Below are 21,711 nucleotides of genomic sequence, written 5' to 3'. Positions count from 1 at the left end.
CCAATATACATATTTGCTTTAAAGGTCACGCCTTTAACCGCTCGGCTACCGTGGCGCCTCAAACTCTCAATTAAGTTAAGATGAATTATCCTTGGCTGCACATGGGCACTCATTCCATGATAACTACTTTTTCTATTTTTTTAATGATTTCTGAGAAAGAAAAACACACTATAAAGTGAATTTTATATAATAAAGCAATGTCATGTATGCAAGAAAAATGTATAATGTTGAGAGTTTATGTCTATTGTTAAAAGATAAGTACTTTAAGAAGAAATTGAGCTCTCTAATGAATTACACCTTATCTAATGAATTACAAGAGAGAGAAAAAACAAGTACATAAATATTATACATGTGATGAGAAATCTTTTCAGCTCGAAGATACAATTTTAGCAAATAATAACAACATTAAACTTAAGATTAAAACTGTAAATTAAGATACACCTTACTCTTGAGTTGAGCACACTTAACATTTAATAATACAAATGATAATTGATAAAATATAGTGTTTACTGTAATTGATATTGACTTTTTGACAGAGAATAAATCTTCCTGTTTATTCGTGGAGTATCTGCAAACTAAAATGTGAAGAAGTTGAGGGTAATTAAAATTAATTAAAGATTGTTTAAAACAAGACAAATAAAACTCAAAAGTGGCAAGTCTATAATTTATAGTAAATTAATACTAAAAAAGTAATAGCTACGAACACACTTTTTTTTTAATTTTATTTTTTTTTAATTGTTGACGTTACAACACTGGGTATTCAAAAATTTGAACTTTAAGTTAAATGAGTTTAGAGCCTTAAGAATTATTATTGTACGAAAAAGACATTTGAGGGTTCTGTGATGAAAGAAGGTTCTGTGAAAGAAGGTTATGCAATAATAATAATTCTTTGTTTCTGCCTTGTTCTTTTATTCTGGGGAAGGTTCTTTGTTGGTTTTGTTTTGTTTTGTTTTTTGTTAATATTCATTAATGAATCCTTAAACGTTTTAATCGCTTGGTTTTCTATTAATCTGCTAAATTATTTTTAGCATGAAACTTTTTAGATATTTGTGTTTTGTGGCTTAACTATTGAACTAGATAATCTTAGAGGATTCCAGCAGCCCAACATATGTTACTACCACAGATTCTTTAGCAAATAATTTATAGAGTATTTCATTATTTATTTCATTTTCTCTTTTAAATACAGTTTGTTTCGTTGGAACTAATTATATTTAATGGTTTAGGCATTTGTAAAAGATTGTTTAACAAACATTTAAAACCCAATCATCAAATTCTACGAGATAGGGTAATTTTCAATTTACTTTAAATTAAAAAAATGTAATTGTATACATTTTTAGTGGTCTTTCTCTAACTTGGATCGATCGACTTCTCTATAATTATGCAGATCACGTTACATATGTATGTTTACATTAGTATGTAAATAAAATATTGTTACTGTATGGCTGCCTTAAAAAAAAAGCTTTCAATAAACATCGCCCTAGTATAAATGTAAGCTGGTCATTCATTGAAAAATAAAGTCAATTATGTGTATTAGAATCAACCTGTTATGGTAGGATAGTTTCCAGCTGTAAGCGTGAAATTTTCTAGGATAAAAGAACCCAAAAATCTGGAGAATTGGTGATAGAAGTAAAACATTTTTGGTTGATTGGTAACTGGAAAGATGATCAGCCTATTCAATCCGATGGAAAAACTTACCAGTCCCATTTTATTATCTTCTCAAATCCGTCAGAGGCAGATTTATAAATTCGTCTAGGGAAAGGATTAGCTATGCGGTTTCGCGTATTGGATTTCCACGCGGAGGTCCCGGGTTCGAATCCAGCTGCGGGCCCTTAGATTTTCTCTTCCTAGGAGCTGCTTACAGCTCACTGTCCATCACCGGACAGTGTTTTTTGTAACAAGAGAACACTGCCCGGAGGCCGGTAATGCACTGAAGAAAGCTCCGGGCGCCAATAACCTTAGATGTGGACGCGCCTTAAATCATCAAAAAAAAAAAATAAAAAAATAAAATCTAGAGAGGCTGCCAAATTTGAAAAGAAGCTGAGAAAAACCTTTCTTTTGGTTAGATTCTCGAAGATTCCAGCCATGTTAAAGGTGAAGAGTTGGTAAGGAGTGTGATCCCTTGGTGTATCTTCAGTTCTTCTCTGTGGGAGACGAATAAATAAATGAAATGATTATAAAGAAATGTCAGCAAAGCCTTGGGAAAGGATTAAGCTCAGTGGGTTTCCTACGGGAAGATTGCGGGTTCGAATTGAGCTGCTGGTGTTTTCCTTGCAGCTTCTTTCTCAGCTCTTTGCCCAGTTATGGACGAGAGATCACTGTCCTGAAACCGATGCGCACCGTAAAAAGCTCCGGGCGTATCCATGAATTTTTCTCCAACATGCAGCTCAAATTGTTGTGGACTAAAAATAATTTAATTATTTATTTGACAGGATTAAATGGGCTGCCAGCAAGAACGGGAAAAATTAAGGATCTATCGAAATTTGACGCAAGTTTTTTTGGTGTCCATGCAAAACAAGCGGAAGTAATGGATCCACAATTAAGGATGCTACTTGAAGCTACGTATGAAGCTTTAATAGATGCTGGTAGGTTTTATATTATAATACGGAATGGTTTAAATCATTTGTTTTTGTGAAAAATAATAGGTGAACAGTTACAGCCAATAAAATGAAAATATTTAATAATTTTTAGGACTAAATCCCAATGAGATGCGAGGCAGTAGAACTGGTGTATTCATTGGCGCCTCAGCAAGTGAATCTGGCGAATACTGGACTTTGGAATCCGAGAGAGTGAACGGTTACGGTCTGACTGGTTGCGCCAGAGCAATGTTTCCAAATAGAATTTCTTTTACTTTTGATTTTAAAGGTAAATAATATTATTTACAAACTAAAATTAGAATTATAATTTTCAAATTTTTTTGTTTAGGTTTTAAACAGCACTTAGTAAAATTCGTACAGTTCCTTTAATAATTTCTTCATTAAATTACTTACATATTTCAGGACCAAGTTTTGCCATTGACACTGCCTGTTCAAGTTCAATGCTTGCTTTCCACCAAGCGGTTACAGCTATGCGCAACGGTGAATGTGATGCTGCCATTGTTGGTGGGGTGAATCTTCTATTAAAACCAAATGAATCTTTACAGTTTCACAGATTAAGCATGTTAAGTCCCGATGGAGCATGTAAAGCATTTGATGCTTCCGGTAAGTACTGCCAGCGAACAAAATATTGCTATAATAATAATAATAAAACAGCTTGGTTAAGTTTTTTAAAATAGACTTAAATCAAACTTTTGAAATCAAATTATTTAGATACAAAATTTAAAAAAAAGGTGAAATAATTAGATTATTTATTTGTTGATAGTCCGAAAGTCCTTCGTAAAATAGCCTGTGCTACCTACTGCAATAAATTTCAAATATAACCTTCCACACCGACCTTAAAATTCCATTTTGTCAACCAGCTAATAACATCGCGCCACAAAGAAAAAAAAAAATCCACATTTGTCAATATTAACCCAGTTACAACATAAAAACTGTCCTCTATCATCATAACCGACAATTCTCACAGAAAATTAAAAATAATCTGTGGTTACCTCCATTGGGAGGGGGCCTCCAAATTTATTTTTTTTGTCCGGCCATTTGTTTTTTTACATATCTACAATACATCGTATTCACATGTACTAGTAATTTTTGTATTAGCGACTTCAAAAAAAAAATTTTTTTTTTATAAAAAGTCTGTCGTTTAATAATATAATTGACTCATTCGATGTTATTTAATATTATTTACAAATATAAGCCAAAAAAAGTAGATTTCAGCTGTAATGTGGCAATCGCCTTAGCATTTTATTAATATTTATTTTGGGTTATCCCTATTTTCTTCAAACCTGTTGTATAGATCTTTATATAAATACTAAAATTTATTCCAGCACCTGTGGGCTCTGACGTCGTCTAAATAATTATTAACTTAAAATTAAATGAATAAATCTTATTGTATGACATTACGTGATTATTTCACGTCTTTGTTATTCATATTATATGCATACACATGTTTAAATTGTACTACTAAATAATGTCATCCAATCAAATTTGCATTATTAATAATTATTTAAAAAAATATAATTAATAAATAAGTCAAATCACTTCTCTTTCAGAATCTTAACAAGTCTTGGTCGGCCATTTTATTATTTTACGTCCAACTACCAAATTAGGTGTCGTGGCGCAATCGTAGGCGGAATTTCTTTTAACTAACATTAAATAATAAGACCGGGAATCGAACTCATAAACATAATAATTATTATTTTCGCGCTCTAACACTTCTCGCCTGTTGTGACTAGTTAATTAAATGTATTTTTTAAATATATGTATTATTCTTTTAATTCTATATCTGTAAGCTGCTTTATTCAATAATATTTTCTTGATTTATGTAAATACGCGCCCTTTAATTGCTGTGCAAAAGTAAAGTTCTACTGATATCAGTAAGGATGTTTTATTCTATTTAGCCCCACAGTGCCGGCGTATCTTCTACTCTCTCGCTTAGTGAAATTAAAATACTATTTTGTGACTCCTTGTAATTAATAAAGAAGTATTTTTATTTTATATCTCATATCAAAAACGTCATTTAAACTTGTCTATAACCTTGTTCTGTGAAGTGATCAGATAGGTTTAAAGATATTACTACAATATGTACTCTAAAATTAACATATTTTTGGTGACCAAATTGTTTGCTATTTTCAAATATAACTTTAATAAGCTATATTCTTCGTAATTAACTAGCGAATCAATATGATTTCAAAATTTGGAAATGTCATGGCTAAATTTTGCCATTAAAAAACAAGCATCTTTAAACATTTGATTCCAGGTAACGGTTATGTGAGGGCGGAAGCTTGTGTAGTGACATTACTTCAGAAAGTGAGTAACGCCAAAAGAGTTTACGCTACCGTTATTAACACTGGTACGAACACAGATGGGAATAAAGAGCAAGGCATAACCTTTCCATCCGGTAAAGTACAAAAGGATCTTATTTTAAGTGTATTTGAAAAGGCTGGAATGAATCCAGCTGAGGTAGTGTACATTGAAGCCCATGGGACTGGAACAAAAGTGAGTAATATGAGTTTTAAAAGTTGCTCATTGTTTCTTCATTTTTCTAATATATACAATTTACAAATGAATATTTTCTATTTCAGGTAGGAGATCCTCAAGAAGTGAATTCAATAGCAGAGGTTTTCTGTAAAGGAAGAAATCATGGACCATTGCTCATTGGTTCTGTGAAGTCCAACATGGGACACAGTGAGCCAGCATCTGGTCTCTGTTCTTTGGCTAAAGTTTTAGTAGCCATGGAAACTAATACGATACCAGCTAATCTTCATTTTAAACAGCCCAATCAAGAGATACCTGCTCTTAGTGATGGCAGATTACAGGTATTATAAAATGTAGATTCTGTTTGGTTGTTGTTTCAAATTTTTAATTTTCCCTCGACTAAACTAGGATAACTAGAACTGTTTAAGAAATAGTCGTACGAATGTTTTTCACTAGTTTTTCCCCCCTCATTTTAAAGGTTGTGGACAAAAACTGGGATTGGAATGGAGGAATCGCTGCAATCAATTCTTTTGGTTTCGGCGGCGCTAACGTCCATCTAATATTAAGATCTAACCCAAAGCCAAAATCTACTCCAGTTAAAGATAATATTCCAAGACTGGTGGCTGTATCCGGAAGAACTTACGAGGCAGTTGATTCATTTCTCACTAAGGTAATTTTATTATGCACAATATTCGTTTTTCATTAAACGTAATTCTGTAATTAAGAGTTTATTAATTCTTTTTTTTTTTTTTTTGGTCAGATTGAAAATACGCCCAGAGATGATGACTTCATAACGTTAATCCATGATATCCATAAGCAGAATATCGCTGGTCATAATTGCCGAGGATACACTGTATTAGGGGCTGATAAACCGACAAAGGAAATTTCGGTAAATCTTAAGATATTTATAGAACTAGGTTGTTGCAAAAAAAAGAGAGTAATAATTACAGTTAATTTTAAAAGAGTATTGAGTAACCTGCTGAAAATCAAAGTTAGGCAATTTGTTAGCCCTTCTCTAATGTTGAGATAACATACGATGAATTAGACTTAACCTTGACAAATTACTCACCTGTAATCCACCCACCAGTCTCAAACGACTTGAACTCATCCAGAGTTACTGAATACTCAATAAGGCTACTTGACAATCAAAACTGGCTAGCAAGAAAGGGCACATATCCCCTATCATGCTCCTGTCTGGACTTACGGACTTGGAACTGTATTCAGTACTTTGAATTAAACGACTTATCCTGATCGTCGTTGGAGATGAAACCCTTCAAATGAATTTTGGGATGTAAATCATGAATAATAATTAATTAAATATAAATAATTCAATTTACAGGAAGGAAGTACAAAATCCCAAATATGGTACGTCTTTTCTGGGATGGGCTCTCAATGGGCAGGCATGGGTCGAGCTTTTATGTGCCTGGAGCCGTTCTCTAAAGCTATACATCATTGTGCTGCTGTTCTTAAAAATGAAGGCGTAAACCTACTGGATCTTATATACCACGGGTCTGATTCTGATTTTGACAACATACTTCATTGTTTCGTCTCAATTGCCGCAGTCCAGGTAATTTATTATAAAAATAGTGTAAAAGAATCAATAAATATCCAGGAATAATACAAATGACTATTATATACTTTTTCAAATTTTTTTAGATAGCTTTGGTTGATTTGTTAACTGCGCTAGGAGTATCTCCGGATGGTATTCTTGGTCATTCTGCAGGAGAACTTGGTTGTGCTTATGCGGATGGTGCTTTTACCGCCGAGCAAACAATTTTAGCAGCTTATTGGAGAGGGAAGAGTATTCTTGATTCTTCTCTTCAACCGGGAGCAATGGCTGCCGTTGGTGAGGAGTACTTAAAAAAAATAAATTAAAGACGTAAACAATGAACAAAAATAAACATAGTATAACCTGTATAACTTCTGTTTAGCTCTAAGCTGGGAAGAAGCAAAGGCTCGTGTTCCACCGAACGCTTATGCTGCCTGTCACAATGGTGCAGAATCTGTAACTGTGTCTGGACCAGTTGATGTGATAGACGAATTTGTAGAAAAATTGAAAGAAGAAGGAATATTTGCTAAAAAAGTGAACAGTTCGAATGTAGCCTTCCATTCAAAATATATTGCAGATGCTGCACCAAAATTAAGATCAAATCTCGAAAGGGTCAGTTATTTTGTCATGTTTGGATTTGTAAGAAGTGTTCGTATTTTTTATTATTATTATCTAAAAAAAATTGTCAATTTTCCAGATAATTCCTGTGGCAAAACCACGTAGCCGAAAATGGATCAGTTCCTCAATTCCAGAATCTGGATGGTCTTCACAGCTGGCTGCTTATTCTTCAGCAGCTTATCATGTTAATAACTTACTGTCTCCCGTACTCTTCCATGAAGCATCTTTACACATCCCTGAAGATGCTATAGTTATTGAGGTAAATTTGGATAGATTTAAATGAATTTTTATTAAAAATACAATTCAAAGCTTTTGTTCCCTTTCGCAATTAGTTATTATTTATTTTTCAATATTATTTAAAATCAACACCCAATTTAAATTTATAGTACAAAAATCCTGCACAGCTCTTCAGCAGCATAGCGTGGTAATTTCAGCTGGGGGTAGGCTAAACCGGAGTGAATGATCAATTTTGTATTTGTAAAACCTCTCCTAACGAACCCCTCTGAATATTGGACTTACCTGATTCGTAATAATAAAACACAGATCATGAGGACATGCTAGACTATAAAAGAAACGCTTGTAATAAATTAATTTTTATGGAAGTCAAAATAATGACTATTATTTACGCACAAACAAAACAAAAAAAAAATAATTAAACATGAAATTCGGGAAATGGGCTAGTCTGGAAATCGCTAATGAACTGGACTCTGGACTCTAGCAGAGCTTTTAAATTTAAAGTAACAATTGGAGTTGTCAAGTGCGCATGCGTAGGAGGCTGTGAAAAGCCTTTGGTATAATTTTTGAACGTTCAGGCTTCATTTATTGCATTTGTACGATTAAGTTATTATGAAAGTACTAATAAAAGCAATGTTTTCTTCTTTTTATTTTATAACTATTTTTGGCAGCTTTAGCCTTAGAGCATAAAGCTAAACTATGTCACTAATAATAATAAATTAATAATACCATATTCTAAAATCTTAGATAGCACCACATTGCCTGCTGCAAGCTATACTGAAAAGAACCGTGCCTAAAAGTTGTGTTAATATTGGTCTGGTCAGAAAAGGAGCTACTGATGAAATGTCCTATCTACTATCAAATGTTGGAAAGTAAGTTAATATTTTACTAGATCGAAGATTATTACCTTGGTACAGCCAGCATCTTTCTGTGCCATTAATGGCCTAACTTGATTTAAATTATGAATTAAATCATTTAATGTTTTATAGGTTGTACACTCTTGGTCTGAATCCCAATCTGAGTGTGTTCCACCGACCCAGCACCTATCCGGTTGCTCGTGGTACTCCTATGTTAAGTTCATTAGTTGAATGGGATCACTCTACGGAATGGAGTGTGGCCGATTTTAGTGGGCGGGTTCGTTTATTTTCATTTAAAAATGCATTATAAACTTAAATTTCATATAACTGGCATGAATAGTTTTATTCTTTTGATTTAGGGTGGCTCTAGATCGGGTGAAGCTATAATTGAAGTGAACACAGCTAACGAAGCAGATGCGTACGTTGTTGGACACAAGATTGATGGACGTGTCCTTTATCCAGCTACAGGATATTTGGTAGGCTTTGTTTTGTGTTCAATGGTTTCAGCTGTGCCCTCGTTGGCAAAATTTTATTGCTTTAGATTTCAATAATAAAATGAATAAAATTTTTGCCAGCAATTACCATAATTTTTCCCCCGTTTTTAAAAGATTTGTACTTTTAATTTTATTACTATTTATTCTAGACTCTAGCATGGAGAGCATTTGCTAAAATCAATCAAAAAGCTCCAGAAGAATTACCAGTATTATTAGAAGATGTTCATATTTTGAGGGCTACTATTTTGTCCAAAGATGGTAAATTAGTGTACTATAATCATAGACTTAGAATTTATTGTTTTTCCTGGACGTTTAATTGTTTAACAAGTATAATTTTTATTTTTCTGTTCAGGATCAGCAAGATTTTTAGTCAATATATTCGATGGTTCTGGAGAATTTGAAATCTGTGAAAGTGGTGCTGTTGTTGTTCGTGGCAGAATAAGCAAATCAGAAGGCATCCAAAAAGATGGTTTAAATTTGAGTAAACCTGTGCTAGATAGCCAAAATTTGCCATTGTCTAAACAACACATTTATAGAGATCTTAGACTTAGAGGATATGAATATTCAGGACTTTTCAATGGCATTCTTGGTGCTGACAATTGTGGTTGGTATTCACTGGCGTACTTCCGCTGATACACACACACATAAACCATGACACTGTTTACAGATCTTACAGAAATTAGTTGTCTATTGGAAGCCACAATTGATGCTTAAATTTGGCTTTAAAACCACTCCTGATCTTATTTAAAAATATTTTCTGCAATTAGTAAAATCTATTATGAAAAGATCTATTTATCAAGAAAACAAATGAAAAATGTAAATTAAGTATGTTTGCTATCTGCTTCTATCTACGATCTGAAGTTGGACGTACAGCCAGACTTAAAAACAAAACAAAAATGTATTACATTACTTAATTTTTATGTAAAAATAACCTTCGCTTCTAAGAAATCATTTAAAACTATACTCACATTTCAATATTAAAACAGAATCATAATTTGTGTCTTCCAGGACTTTTCAAGCTACAAATATTTGGTAGTCTTAAATTATTAAAAACCTTTATATTAATTTCTACAATCAGTTGTAAGAATTTGTTTTCCTAATCTAAAACTATAGATGGTTTATAGAAATATAGAAACTGATATATAAACACTATATCGATTTTTATATAGATATCGATTTTTATATAGATATCGATTTTTATATAGATATCGATTTTTATATAGAAATCTAATACAGAAACTTACACTGAAGATGGTTTCACCTTAACTGAAAGCTCTAATATAAATAAAACAACCATAACCGGTCGGAAAAAGTTTTATTTTTTTAAAAACATTAAAACATTTACAAAATTTCAATCCAACAAAACAAAAAGACAAAAACCAAACATACATTGTTTATTTTCTATAACTTTAAATAATGCATGTTATGTTTAATTTTTTTTTTCCCTAAATTAGGTGCAGTTGGCGAATTGGAATGGTCAGAAAATTGGGTTAGCTTTATGGATACCATGTTACAATTTTCCTTAATTCAGAAGAACGCCCGAGGATTATACCTACCTACAAGATTGCAACGAGTTGTAATTGATCCAGTACATCATTTATCAGTAGTTAGCCCTGGAAAAGGTGACATTCATTGCAGAATTTTGATTTGTCCTATGAAGTGAAAATAAAATATTTTGTAGAAAGATCAGTAAAAAAAATAAGCATATATCAAAATTTTAAATTTTAGGTGTTGAAGTGCAGATGCACAAAAATGTTGGCATTGTTAAATCTGGTGGCGTAGAAATCCGTGGAATGAAGGATAGTTTGGCACCAAGGAGGCAACAAGTACAGGCTGATCCAAAATGGGAACAATACAGCTTTACACCGTATCTGTTGAAAAAGGTAAAATTGTTTGCTTATAGCCACCTATTTTCCTGCTACGACATTAAATTAAACATTACTTCTAATCAAAAATCAAAATTAATTCTAGGTAATGGCTGTGGAGGAAGCTGTAAATGTAGCTATGCAAATTGTTTTGGAAAATTCAAATACAAGAAAAGTAAAAGTTTTCGAAGTTGCAAATAACAGGCAACCTGAACAGCTGGTAGCGCCACTAGTGGTGAACATTCTGGAATCTCAACCGCAAACTTCAGTGGGTATTTGATCTTAGAATATAATTATATATTTCGCAAAACAAAATAAGAGATTTATAATTTTTTTTTTTAATTTTAAGGCTGACTTGACAATAGTAGCTCCAACTGTGGAAAATTATATTACATTAGCAGAACAGATAGGTGCTAAAACGTTGAAGAAAGACATGAATGTTGAAGACTTTCCAGAAAGTTCACATCTAGTTGTTGGTGTAGGACTTGCTAGTAATGAAAACTTTGTAAAAGTTCTTAATTCTGTAAAAGAAAATGGATTTCTTCTCACTGAAGAAGTTGAAGAAATTAAAAAGAATTACATTAAACAATTTGGTCTGTGTATCATATCTAAACTACCATTAGAGAAGAAGATACTATTTCTTTTAAGGAAGGTAATTACAGGTTTTCTTTAAGTTATAGTTTTAATCAGTGAAAATCAAAAATATTGTCAATAAATTAATAGAAATAATACAAAGTATAAAGTATGAAACACTCAGAGTATCTTATATTATACTTTAATGGTACATACATTGGTGTGAAGAAAACTTATTCCCAATTCCAAGTGCCATAGAAAAATTTCACATTTAAAAGTTGTTGTTGACCCTCACTAGTGCAATGAGAATAAAAACATTCTAAAGAAAATAGTTGGAAACAATTTAAAAAAAAAAATCCAAAAGTAATCGATTAAGTATTAAATAATTTAGTTAATTGATAATGAATTATCAATTATCATTATAACCTGCACAAAAAAAAATTCCTATTTATTATTTCGCAGGTTGCAGATGATTGGGTAGTTCCAAAAGTACTAAAAATCAGCCAAAATAATTTTGATTGGATTGAAAATGTAAAAGAAGCTTTAAAAGATGCTGAAAAAAATCATCAAAAATATTTAATTGTATCCGAAAAAGATCGTAAATGTGGTATCCTTGGTATGTTCAATTGTCTGAAACAAGAACCCGGTGGCGAACATTTTAGGTTAGCTTTGTTTGTTTATTTTTTATCTTTCAATAATTAGAAGTTCTTCGAATTGTTTTATTTATTTTCAGTAAAACTTACCGTATTTTTTGTTCTTTTTAGCTGTGCTTTCATTGATTCACTAACTGCTAAAACTTTTACTGTGACTGAACATAAAGATCATTTTAAGAAAGGACTTGTCGTAAACATTTTAAGAGATAATGAATGGGGTAGTTACAGATATTTAAATATTTGCGAAGGAGAAAGATTATTGAATGTTGAACATGCGTTTATCAACACATTAACTCGTGGTGATCTTTCTAGCTTGAAATGGATTGAAGGTCCATTATCGTTTTATCGGTAAGTAATAAAGAGTATTTAAAAAAAATATATATATCGATCTAGAGTATCGATCGCAAGTCATCATCTGCTAGGCAATGCTGACATGATCAGTGATAAATTAGTAATTTCACAATCGACAAAATATCAAAATCGATTTTGCTTGATTCAATACCTTTTTTTTTAACGCAGTGCTTTAAGTGAAAATAAAATAAAGAAAATTCTAAAGTGTTTTTTCCACCCCATTCACATCGTACACATTATTATTTTGTGTATAATTTCAGGCCAGAGCACGATGTAAACAAAGAGTTGTGTACCGTCTATTATGCTCCTCTGAACTTCCGTGATATTATGTTAGCTTCTGGAAAACTTCCTCCTGATGCTCTTCCTGGTGATCTAGCTGGCAAGGTGATCTTTTTTTTTGGTTTTTAAAATAATTTTTATTTACATAATGAAATTGAGCGTACTTTTTCATACTCACGTATAAATTTTCTAGGAATGTATTCTGGGCCTGGAATTTGCTGGTAGAGACTCTAAAGGTAATCGCGTGATGGGTATTTTAGAAGCTTGCGGTTTAGCTACTTCCGTATTAGCTGATCCAATTTTCCTCTGGAATATACCTGCTGATTGGACAATGGAACAAGCGGCTACAGTTCCTGTTGTTTATGCAACTGTAAGTTGAATTACATGTCACCATATAATAATAATGGGGGACTCCATTAATTACGTATTTAAAAATCATTTTATTGTACTTTTTTTAAAAAATTCTTTTCTCTCTGCAGAGTTACTATGCGCTCATAGTTCGTGGTAGACTGAAACGGGGTGAAAGTGTATTGATTCATGCTGGTACTGGTGGAGTTGGTCAAGCTGCCATTTCAATTGCTCTGCACATGGGCTGTACTGTTTTTACAACCGTTGGTTCCCAACAGAAAAGGGATTTTCTTACAAAAACTTTCCCTAAGGTACCTTCTAATTTAAAACAAAAAATGATACTTTGAAATGTTTGAAAATTAGACTTATTCTTTTCATTTTTTTCTATTTTTCTTAGTTGAATCCTTCCCATATTGGTAACTCTCGAGATACATCTTTTGAACAATTAGTCTTGGAAAAGACTACAGGACGAGGAGTTGACGTAGTATTGAATTCTTTAGCTGAAGATAAGCTACAAGCTTCTGTAAGATGCCTGGCCAAGCATGGACGTTTCTTAGAGATTGGAAAAGTTGATCTATCAAACAATACACCACTTGGTAAGTGTATGAATGCTACTTGATTGATGTTTTCTCTCGTACATCAATTTTGAAAGATTCATTTCTAACGGTTTTTTCCCCTGCAGGCATGGCCGTACTTTTAAAGAACACTACAATCAATGGAATTTTATTGGATTCATTATTTGAAGCAGGAAGTGAAAGCGAAGAGAAAATGGAAGTTGTAAAACTAATTAAAGAAGGCATTTCCTCAGGAGCAGTACGACCACTTCCTTCTACTACTTTCAACCATCAACAGGTTGAACAATCATTTAGGTTGGTTATAATTATTGTAAATAACTTTAAGTTTTTTAAAGTCTACCTTAGTAAATTCTTAAAAGTTCCATGTTTGCTCTTGCAGATTTATGGCTAGTGGCAAACATATTGGTAAAGTTCTTTTGAAAATTAGAGACGATGAGGGAATTCCAGTAGTGAAAAATCCTGCCACAAATCTAGTCCCAGCAGTACCAAGGACGTATATGAATCCTGATAAATCTTACTTAATCGTTGGTGAGTATTAGGATCCCTGAAGCTTTGTATTATAAAGGATTTTATCTCTTTGCGGCTAGGTGGGTTAAAAACTATCCCACCTTTTGCTTAGCTTTTGCTGCATGGTGGGTTATATTTTAACCCACCTCGAAAAGTTATTGATACATACAGCTTAATATGTTATTTAAAGTTGTTCATTCAGTTGGCAGTGCTATGCACCAATGGTAAATGCGTAAATAAGTGGAAATGTTTTTATATTTATTATAAACTTGACCGATAGTAAAAAATGGTGGCACCGCATACTGTTCTATTATTTGGATGCAGCTGTTGTTAATTCATATATTGTTTATAAAAAATCGGGTCAAAACATGGACTTAAACATTTCAAGGAAGAGTGCGCTGAAGGACAGTGCTGTACTATCTGCAAAGTTCCGCTTTGTTTTGGTAAAAAGTAGTGTTTGAATGAACATCATATAAAGCATTAGTTGCATAGTGGTATTATACAATACCAGTGTCTCACACTGAGAAAAAGGACTATTGAAATGGTATTAATTTTTTCTTTTCTTTTTTTCGTATTTCGAGAGTGATGATTATTTGAGAGAGATGATTACATATGTAAGATAATGGAAATGAATGTTTATTTCCATTTTTTTATAATAAAAGAAATTCTTTGCAACTAGGGCTGTTATTTTCTTTAAAATCGTGTGCCTCAAAGAGTTAAAAGAAGCAATAAAAAAAACTTACTTGTTCCCAAATTTCTTTTTTATAAAAAATGAATTAATTATAATTTTTTTAAAAAAAATTCCAGGCGGACTTGGTGGATTAGGTTTAGAATTAACGGAATGGCTTTTAAGCCGAGGGGCTAAAAATATTGTATTAGTTTCAAGATCTGGGGTTACAAATGGTTATCAGAGTCTTTGCTTGCGGCGATGGAAAGAGAAAGGATTTAGGGTTAATGTAACCAAAGAAAATCCAGCCACTTCTGAAGGTGCTAGAAGATTGTTGAATGAAACCAATGCGCTAGCACCTGTTGGTGGTATCTTCAATTTGGCTGCTGTAAGTGAGATTAAATTATTTAATTCTTGATAGTAGAATAATTGGTACTCATGATTAATGTAAATTGACATTTAAAAAAAAAAATTAAACGTAACATGTCTTTAAAATTTTATCTTCAGGTTTTACGAGATGCATTTTTTGAAAATCAAGACGCCAAGAAATTCGAAACCGTTTGCAATGCAAAAGTAGATACTACAATTTCATTGGACAGAGAAAGTAGAGTTCTCTGTCCACAGTTGGACTATTTCGTGGTCTTCTCTTCGGTTTCGTGTGGTCGAGGTAACGCTGGTCAAACTAACTACGGTATGGCAAATTCTGCTATGGAAAGAATTTGTGAAGCAAGACAATCTGAAGGATTGCCTGGAGTAAGTTTTTTTTTTTTCTTTAAATATCTATTTTGAGGTACCTCTTGCATCTGGAAAAAGTTGGTCCGTGTGTTTTGACTGTGTTTCGAATAAAATATCTCATAAATTAAATATTGCAGTCAGCTGTTTACTTATATTTAAATTTGGCCCTATCAGGGGGAAGGTGATTTGCAAAGTGCCAATCAAAATCCAGCTTTCTGAAAGTTCCATTTTATTGGGTAGATTTTTGTTTTGTTTTGCTTTACTTTTTTTTACTTTTTGAACATTTTTCTCACAAATGACTCGAAACAACGTTCTTTGTACTAGGTACCAAAATTGTACTCATGGTGGTACGTACTCAAACTTTTGTTTGAAACTTTTTTTTTCTCTTTTGAGAATAATTGGATTAAGAACATTTCTAGGTGTGATTAGAGAATCTTCTATAGGACCAATTTGTGCAAAATTTTGCAGTTTGTTGCCCAATTTATTATAAAGGAGGGTTTAAATACGTTGCTTAAATTCCACTACTGCAAGAACAATTTTAATGACTGGATTTTTTTTTGGAAAAGAGGATGGGTTATTATGATTAATAAATGAATTTATCTACAGATGGCCATACAATGGGGTGCAATCGGCGACGTCGGACTTGTAATTGAAAGTCTAAAAGGTGACAACGATATGGAAGTCGCTGGTACTCTCCCGCAGAGGATTACCTCTGTCATGAACACAATGGATGTATTTCTACAGCAATTGCATCCAGTTGTCTCGAGTATGGTATTGGCTGAAAAAAGAAAGGCACAGGACAAGAATCAGATCAGCTTGGTGGATACTGTCAAGAATATCTTGGGTATATAGCTAATATTGTTTATAGAATTGATTATAACACATACATGGGGCTAACTCCTCTCCCATTTGATGTACAGCGTCGTGCCCCCCGCCCCAAAAGACACATCTACATAAAATTCTGAATCGAATGACACCTCATTCATGAGAATCGGTTCAAGCGTTTAGGCACTACGTTGTTTTCAAAAAAGGTAACAACAAGAAGATTTTCTGAAAATGAGGTTTTTGCTCATTTGCAGCAACGTATTTCTCGAAGTCAATTTAAATTATGTTGTTGCAAAAAAAAAAAAAATACAGTCATAAAGGAGGATTTGCCCTAAATTTTAAAAAAAAATTGGGAATTTTATCTTTAATAGAAAAAGAGAAAAAAATTGTCAAAGTTGGGTGTTTTTCAACGTTACGCTTTTTCATGCAGTTTTTGACGATCAACCCTTTATACAACTGTCCTACCGGATAGAATATAAATATGTACACAAAAATAAAATAAATATACGAAGTGTCAGTGTACAGAACATTGTGTCCTTCTTAACAAGTGCTAGTAGAAAGGTTAAGATATATAGGATAAAGAATGCAGGGAACAAACGGGAAAAACCTGCAGCTAGCTAACATTACTTTATTTACAAAACAGTCTTTTTCTGTAACAATAATTTTCTAGTAATTTTTTTTTCTTGCAAAAGGTATCAAAGAAGTGAAATCCGTGAATGCTCATACCTCCCTAGCCGATTTAGGAATGGATTCATTAATGGGAGCTGAGATTAAACAGACTTTAGAAAGAAATTACGACATTGTATTGAGCGCTGCTGAAATAAGAACGTTAACATTTGATAAATTAACTGGTCTTGATGCTTCAACCACGTCTCAGCCCCAAAGTGCAGATGCTGAATCCAAACCTGATGAACAAAAAGAACCAGTGCTAATGAATGGGAAGCTAACCAACGGTGATGTTTTAGTGAGTAAAATATTTTTTATTATTCTGTCAATGTTCTTGGGGGAGAAAAAAAGTACGACTTTTAACCAGTTGGACGTGTTTGGACATGTATGTACACGTCAAACCAAATCACTATTACGGTGTGCGTTCGACGTGTATACTCGTGAAAAATATAATTTTTTTTTTTGGCGCATCAACAGCTGAGGTCATTAGCGCCCGGAGCTTTTTCCAGTGCACTGCCGGCCTCCGGACAGTGTTCTCTCGTTACAGACAACACTGTCCATCACCGGACAGTGAGCTGTAAGAAGCTCCTAGGAAGAGAAAATCTAAGGGTCAGCTGCTGGATTCGAACCCGGGACCTCCGCGTGGGAGTCCAGTATACTAACCTCATAGCTAATCCCTTCCCGAAATATAAAATTGCCATTAACTATAAAAACTCGAAATTTTAATAAAATACAATAAGAATATTATTTGGTGGGATATTTCCCTTTATCTTACCCAATAGAACTGCGGTGGGAGCCAGCCAAATGATAAGTGGTTGGTACATGTTTGGTCTCCGCAGTAGAGATTGGGAATTACGCACACAAATAGAAGCTCTCAATCCTTGTGCAATGGCGTTTTTACCTTAGACAGAGGTTCAGACCTCAGTACGAGCATAATTTCATTTTGCACAGAATACAAAGCCTTTTTTCTTCCTTTTAAAAGCTCTTGCGTCCCTAGTTAACTAGGAGCAATGCATGCGTGAAGAAGCGGTGCAAGATTTTGGAATGAGCACAGAATGCTCTGTCTGTAATCTGTAAACCCCCAGAGATTGCAGAAAAAGTCGCTTGCAGTGACTATATTACGACTATTGTAAACTTTTGGTTGTTTTGCCCTGCGTTCGACGACATATACTCGTCATTGATACTGATTTTAATTCCTCACACTGTGTGTGTGGGGGGGGGGGGGTTCAAACTAAATTCCACGCTTAACTGATTAAAGAAGTAGTAAAATTAAAATGAAATTTAAAAATAATCTGCTGCATTACCCACGCGGAGATCCTCGGTTCGAATTCAGCCGCCGTCCTCTAGGTTTACGCCTCCTAGGAGCTTCTTAAACTCACAGTCCGGTGATTGCCTGTAACGAGAGGACAGAGGGTGGCAGTGTACTGAAAATAGCTTCGGGTACCGTTGACTTTAGATGTTAGTCGCTCCTTAAATGAATATAATAATAATGATGATTAGCGATTGTGCCCTAAAAATGATGGTTAAGAAGTAAGAGATGGGAGCCACGTGTTTTTGGGGCCTAAGCAGCTGTAATAATGGGACAAAAACATTTTTTGCAGGTACATTTTCAAGATAAAACACTAATGCCGAACAAAACTCTAATTAAAATGAAGGAAGATTTTAAAAATAAAAATGTACTCTTTATTGTACATCCAATTGAAGGTGTGATTTCAAGTCTATCAGAATTAGTGTCAAGGCTACAATGCACCGTCTGGGGTCTACAGTGTACAAATACAGCTCCCTTATCATCTATCCAAGATCTAGCAGAATATTACGTCAAAGTTTGTAAATCCATCAAAAACATCTATAAAATGTACCAATTATATATAGTTACGGATTAGTAATTTTTTTTGTATATTCTATTTACTTTACAGGAAATACAAAAAGTACAACCTAGCGGTCCATATAATATAAGTGGTTATTCATTTGGAGCTGCGGTAGCCTTTGAAATGGCATTACAATTAGAATCGCTAAAAGAGAAATGTACACTTTTATTGTTGGATGGTTCGCCAGAATATGTTCTTACACAAACTGAACATTATAGAAAGCTGGCGAAAAGCAAAAATGAAACTGCCGATGAAGCTGATGCTTTTGCATATTTCGTCAGTTTGTTTACCGGAGTTGAACACTATAACAAGGTAAGGATGCTTGAGATTCTATGCTAAGTATGGTAATTAAAAAGCGAAAAGTGTATTATAAACTTTAAGAGTGTCGAAAACATCGAAAGATGTTTCTAAAGAAACATCGAAAGAAAATATCGATAGAAAAAACATCGAAAGAAAAATCGATAGACTATCGAAAACATTGGGACATATGTATATGTCCCCAATAGAGTTTTTTAGTGAGGCACTAATATCCCAGTAGTTAGCAATATAAAAATATAATATAAAAACAAATATTAACATTTTTAATGTTAATGTGTTTAAGCGACACAAAAACACAAACCAATAGAAGCGAAAAGGTTTTAAACTTATAAGGTGATTTTATTTTTTAAGTGAAGGTTATACTAGCTGAGGGCTACTCTTGATATTTTAGAATGTACTTACGAAATAATGTTGTTTTCTTTTCGTAAGCTCTACTCAAGAATTCGCAAATGTGGTGACATTTTTCAAAGATTCCAACTGATTATTTTCTTTTCAAGAAGACACAAACTGACAAGGATTTATGTACTGTGACAGTACTACCAACGTATTTTTTTTTTTTTTTTTTTTTTTTTTTTTTTATGATTTAAGGCGCGTCAACATCTATGGTTATTGGCGCCCGGAGCTTTTTTCAGTGCACTGCCGGCCTCCGGACAGTGTTCTCTCGTTACAGACAACACTGTCCATCACCGGACAGTGAGCTGTAAGAAGCTCCTAGGAAGAGAAAATCTAAGGGTCAGCAGCTGGATTCGAACCCGGGACCTCCGCGTGGGAGTCCAGCTCGCTAACCACTCAGCTAATCCCTTCCCTACCAACGTATTAGTAGTAATTTTTAAAATTGTCAATTTAAAAAAAAAAAAAAAAAATCTTATGGCAAAATTTCTAAATATAATCTCCTATTTCTTGTGTAATGTTAAAGATGGTTATGCAGCTTAAGTCGTGTTTTCAAAGAAATTATCGTATTCGGGAAAAAGTTGGGGGATATGCTTTCTTGTTTATACTGCATCACTGTATCATGTACGATCTATTTTTAGTAATTATTATTAAATAAAAAAAAAAAAATAATAATTTCGTATTGCAAAATTTCGAAATATGCCTAAATCTCCTATTTCTTGTGTAAAATGTTAAAGATGGTTAGGTTATGTAGCTTAAGATGAGTTTTCAAAGAAATTATCGTATTCGGGAAATTTGGGGATATGCTTTCTTGTAAGATAGCATCACTGTATCATATACGGTATTATAAACTTTACAATTTTTGATAATAATTATATATGACTCTAATATTCGGAGTTACGAGAAAAAAAAATTTAAGAATCGTAAGAAATAACTAAGAAATTAGTAGTCTAAAAGTCATATGCGTTTTCACTTCAATTTTCCAGACAAAAGAAGAACTAAAAGCACTACCAGATTTGGAATCACGTTTGAAATTATGTTCAGAAAGATTGAAACCATTGACTGGCTATGATGTTGAAGATATATCAGATGCTGCTTTTTCATTTTATAAGAAATTAGTTGCTGCTGACAAATACCAACCATTAGATACTTTTAAGGGCCAAGTAACTTTAATAAAAGCAGAAGATAATTTTACAACAGGAGAGAGGGATTATGGATTAACTAAGGTAAATAAATAGATATTGTTTTTCATCTTCTACATTCTCCGTCTTTAATTTTGTAAATCAAAAAGATAAATGTATAATTTGAACGCTATTAACTTTTTTTTTTTCTGTATTTTTTTTAGTTCTGTAAGCAATCAGTATTAATTCACTCGCTCAAAGGCACTCACCGAGGATTTCTCAGCGGTGAAAGTGGCGAATCTTTAGCACAAATTATGTCTTCTGTACTTCATTGAAAGCTTTTGGAGAATTTCTTTTAATTTCATGATAATGGTCCCAAAGAATCTCTTCCGCTTTACACGTCGGTAATTTTCCTAAATTAATATTTCTTTTTGTTGTACATTTTTTTTTCTTTCTTTTTTCTAATAATTATATTGTACATAATTATTATACTTTTTATTATTTTGGAAATGATGCATTTTTGTTGTAAATTTTAGTCTTTCAAGGGTGAAATATAGTTTTAATTTATTTACTTTAATTGTCCATAAGAATATGGATATATATTTTTTTTTTTGTATTGGTATAATAACTACATTAACCATGTAAATGATGTATATTTGTAGACATAAGTCTCGTAAAAGCATTTAATCTTTTTTTTTTTGAAAATTAAAAAAAATAATCCAATTTTTTGTGATAATAATGTACAAAGAAATATGGCGATTGTGAAGTTTATAATAAAATTAAAATTTGATTTTTCTTTTCTTCCTAAATGTTTTTTAAACATTACCAAAAACAAATCTTCTACACATTTCTTGCTAATTCTATTTTTTGTTTTTCTTCTAATTAAGAATCAATGTTTTGTAAGCACCGGTAAGTTGATGAATGTTTTTGACAATATTTTATTTACAATGAAAAAATTTCACTGGAATGAATCAAGTCTATGTGAAGAAACACAAATAACAGTTGATTTTTGGTGGGAATATCGAGGTGCGGTCATCAATAAATACGAACTTTTTTGCTTTAAACCAACGTTTCGGTAATTTTTACTACCTTCTTCAAGGGTATTATAAAAAGAAGTTTGTTAAGTTTAATGTAGAGCTATATCATCAT

At 32.9% G+C, this 21,711-nt stretch overlaps 1 protein-coding gene and 1 long non-coding RNA gene across 3 annotated transcripts in view; one reads left to right on the top strand and one right to left on the bottom strand.

The window, feature by feature from the left end:
- FASN1 (Fatty acid synthase 1) overlaps positions 1–21,352 on the top strand; it is a 44,943-nt gene extending 23,591 nt beyond the window's left edge. For both annotated transcript variants that reach the window (XM_074112570.1, XM_074112569.1), the window contains exons 3-38: positions 2,430–2,582; positions 2,689–2,862; positions 2,997–3,197; positions 4,852–5,090; positions 5,177–5,410; positions 5,548–5,739; positions 5,830–5,958; positions 6,409–6,636; positions 6,726–6,915; positions 7,001–7,230; positions 7,316–7,495; positions 8,218–8,342; positions 8,460–8,604; positions 8,687–8,803; positions 8,971–9,079; positions 9,174–9,425; positions 10,276–10,443; positions 10,550–10,704; positions 10,793–10,954; positions 11,036–11,338; positions 11,722–11,921; positions 12,024–12,260; positions 12,524–12,647; positions 12,736–12,912; positions 13,022–13,201; positions 13,288–13,486; positions 13,573–13,759; positions 13,845–13,993; positions 14,780–15,027; positions 15,147–15,392; positions 15,981–16,218; positions 16,892–17,163; positions 18,467–18,688; positions 18,782–19,045; positions 20,428–20,667; positions 20,787–21,352. In XM_074112570.1, coding sequence (XP_073968671.1) covers positions 2,430–2,582; positions 2,689–2,862; positions 2,997–3,197; positions 4,852–5,090; positions 5,177–5,410; positions 5,548–5,739; positions 5,830–5,958; positions 6,409–6,636; positions 6,726–6,915; positions 7,001–7,230; positions 7,316–7,495; positions 8,218–8,342; positions 8,460–8,604; positions 8,687–8,803; positions 8,971–9,079; positions 9,174–9,425; positions 10,276–10,443; positions 10,550–10,704; positions 10,793–10,954; positions 11,036–11,338; positions 11,722–11,921; positions 12,024–12,260; positions 12,524–12,647; positions 12,736–12,912; positions 13,022–13,201; positions 13,288–13,486; positions 13,573–13,759; positions 13,845–13,993; positions 14,780–15,027; positions 15,147–15,392; positions 15,981–16,218; positions 16,892–17,163; positions 18,467–18,688; positions 18,782–19,045; positions 20,428–20,667; positions 20,787–20,897 — 6,980 coding nt within the window. In that variant the 3' untranslated portion in view covers positions 20,898–21,352. The remainder of the gene's footprint in view (positions 1–2,429; positions 2,583–2,688; positions 2,863–2,996; positions 3,198–4,851; positions 5,091–5,176; positions 5,411–5,547; positions 5,740–5,829; positions 5,959–6,408; positions 6,637–6,725; positions 6,916–7,000; positions 7,231–7,315; positions 7,496–8,217; positions 8,343–8,459; positions 8,605–8,686; positions 8,804–8,970; positions 9,080–9,173; positions 9,426–10,275; positions 10,444–10,549; positions 10,705–10,792; positions 10,955–11,035; positions 11,339–11,721; positions 11,922–12,023; positions 12,261–12,523; positions 12,648–12,735; positions 12,913–13,021; positions 13,202–13,287; positions 13,487–13,572; positions 13,760–13,844; positions 13,994–14,779; positions 15,028–15,146; positions 15,393–15,980; positions 16,219–16,891; positions 17,164–18,466; positions 18,689–18,781; positions 19,046–20,427; positions 20,668–20,786) is intronic.
- LOC141446158 (uncharacterized) lies at positions 208–9,986 on the bottom strand. The gene is made up of 3 exons (XR_012453557.1): positions 9,790–9,986; positions 2,988–3,225; positions 208–575 (listed from the first exon to the last, which is right to left on the bottom strand). It is a non-coding gene; the product is annotated as an uncharacterized lncRNA (long non-coding RNA).
- Positions 21,353–21,711: the final 359 nt, after the last annotated feature.

The sequence above is a fragment of the Rhodnius prolixus genome, unplaced genomic scaffold (genome assembly GCF_049639745.1).
Source record: "Rhodnius prolixus isolate KJV_2025 unplaced genomic scaffold, Rpr scaffold_1, whole genome shotgun sequence".
Lineage (NCBI taxonomy): Eukaryota > Metazoa > Arthropoda > Insecta > Hemiptera > Reduviidae > Rhodnius > Rhodnius prolixus.
This window is presented reverse-complemented; position numbering and strand designations above follow the sequence as displayed.